General features: G+C 50.2%; 1 protein-coding gene across 1 annotated transcript in view; it reads right to left on the bottom strand.

Moving 5' to 3' along the window:
- Window positions 1–202: 202 nt before the first annotated feature.
- The window catches only part of LOC102251053, a 4,891-nt gene continuing 4,380 nt past the window's right edge, over window positions 203–713 (bottom strand). The window contains 1 exon segment of the mRNA XM_014548151.1: window positions 203–597. Coding sequence (XP_014403637.1) covers window positions 258–597 — 340 coding nt within the window. The 3' untranslated portion in view covers window positions 203–257.

Raw genomic sequence — 713 nt, 5'->3', positions numbered from 1 at the left:
ACAGCCAACATACATTCAAACCTGCAAGAGAATCAAAGGTCAATATAACATATCAATACAATGAAACATAATATTGGCATCATGGCCACTTCAGGCAGCCATATCTTCTGCTACTAAAGTCTATTCTTGACCTTCCTATAAATTGTCCTTGTCTCTTTGGAGCCATGTTGATGAAGATGCAGACATTATCTAAGTCTATTATACAGTATTGTGGGGGCTCCCGGTAGCAGGAGTGATCGCAAGCAAGGTTACCAGCATCAGACAGGTTGAGCACGCCGTAGCTTGAGCTTGAGCGGGTTGCGTTGATCTCGATCGACGCTCCATTTGGTGACAAAGTCTTCCTGGATCACGGATGGGTCCGCTGACCTGACGTGAGTGTGATGGACCCAGGTCGAGACCCTGTCTACCTTGAGAGCGGTGGGGGTCGTCAGCACCACAGTGTAGGGAGCCTTCCAACGTGGCTCGAGGGTCTCCCGGCGGTGCCTTCTGACGTAGACCCAATCTCCTGGTCTGTGCTGATGAGGAGTTGGGGTTGGGCCGGTCTCGTAGATGGCACGGAGGCACGGCCAAATGTCCTTGTGCGCCCTCTGGAGCCCTCTCAAGGAAAGAGATAGTTCTTGATTTTCAAATTCAGCAAGAAAGTCAGCTTTAAGGTTAGGAATGATAGGGGGTGGCCTGCCAAACATGATTTCATAGGGAGTAAAGCCCAGGGT

The sequence above is a fragment of the Myotis brandtii genome, unplaced genomic scaffold, assembly GCF_000412655.1.
Source record: "Myotis brandtii unplaced genomic scaffold, ASM41265v1 scaffold497, whole genome shotgun sequence".
Taxonomy (NCBI): Eukaryota; Metazoa; Chordata; class Mammalia; order Chiroptera; family Vespertilionidae; genus Myotis; species Myotis brandtii.
Note: the sequence above shows the minus strand (reverse complement) of the source record. Positions and strands in the feature narration are given on the sequence as shown.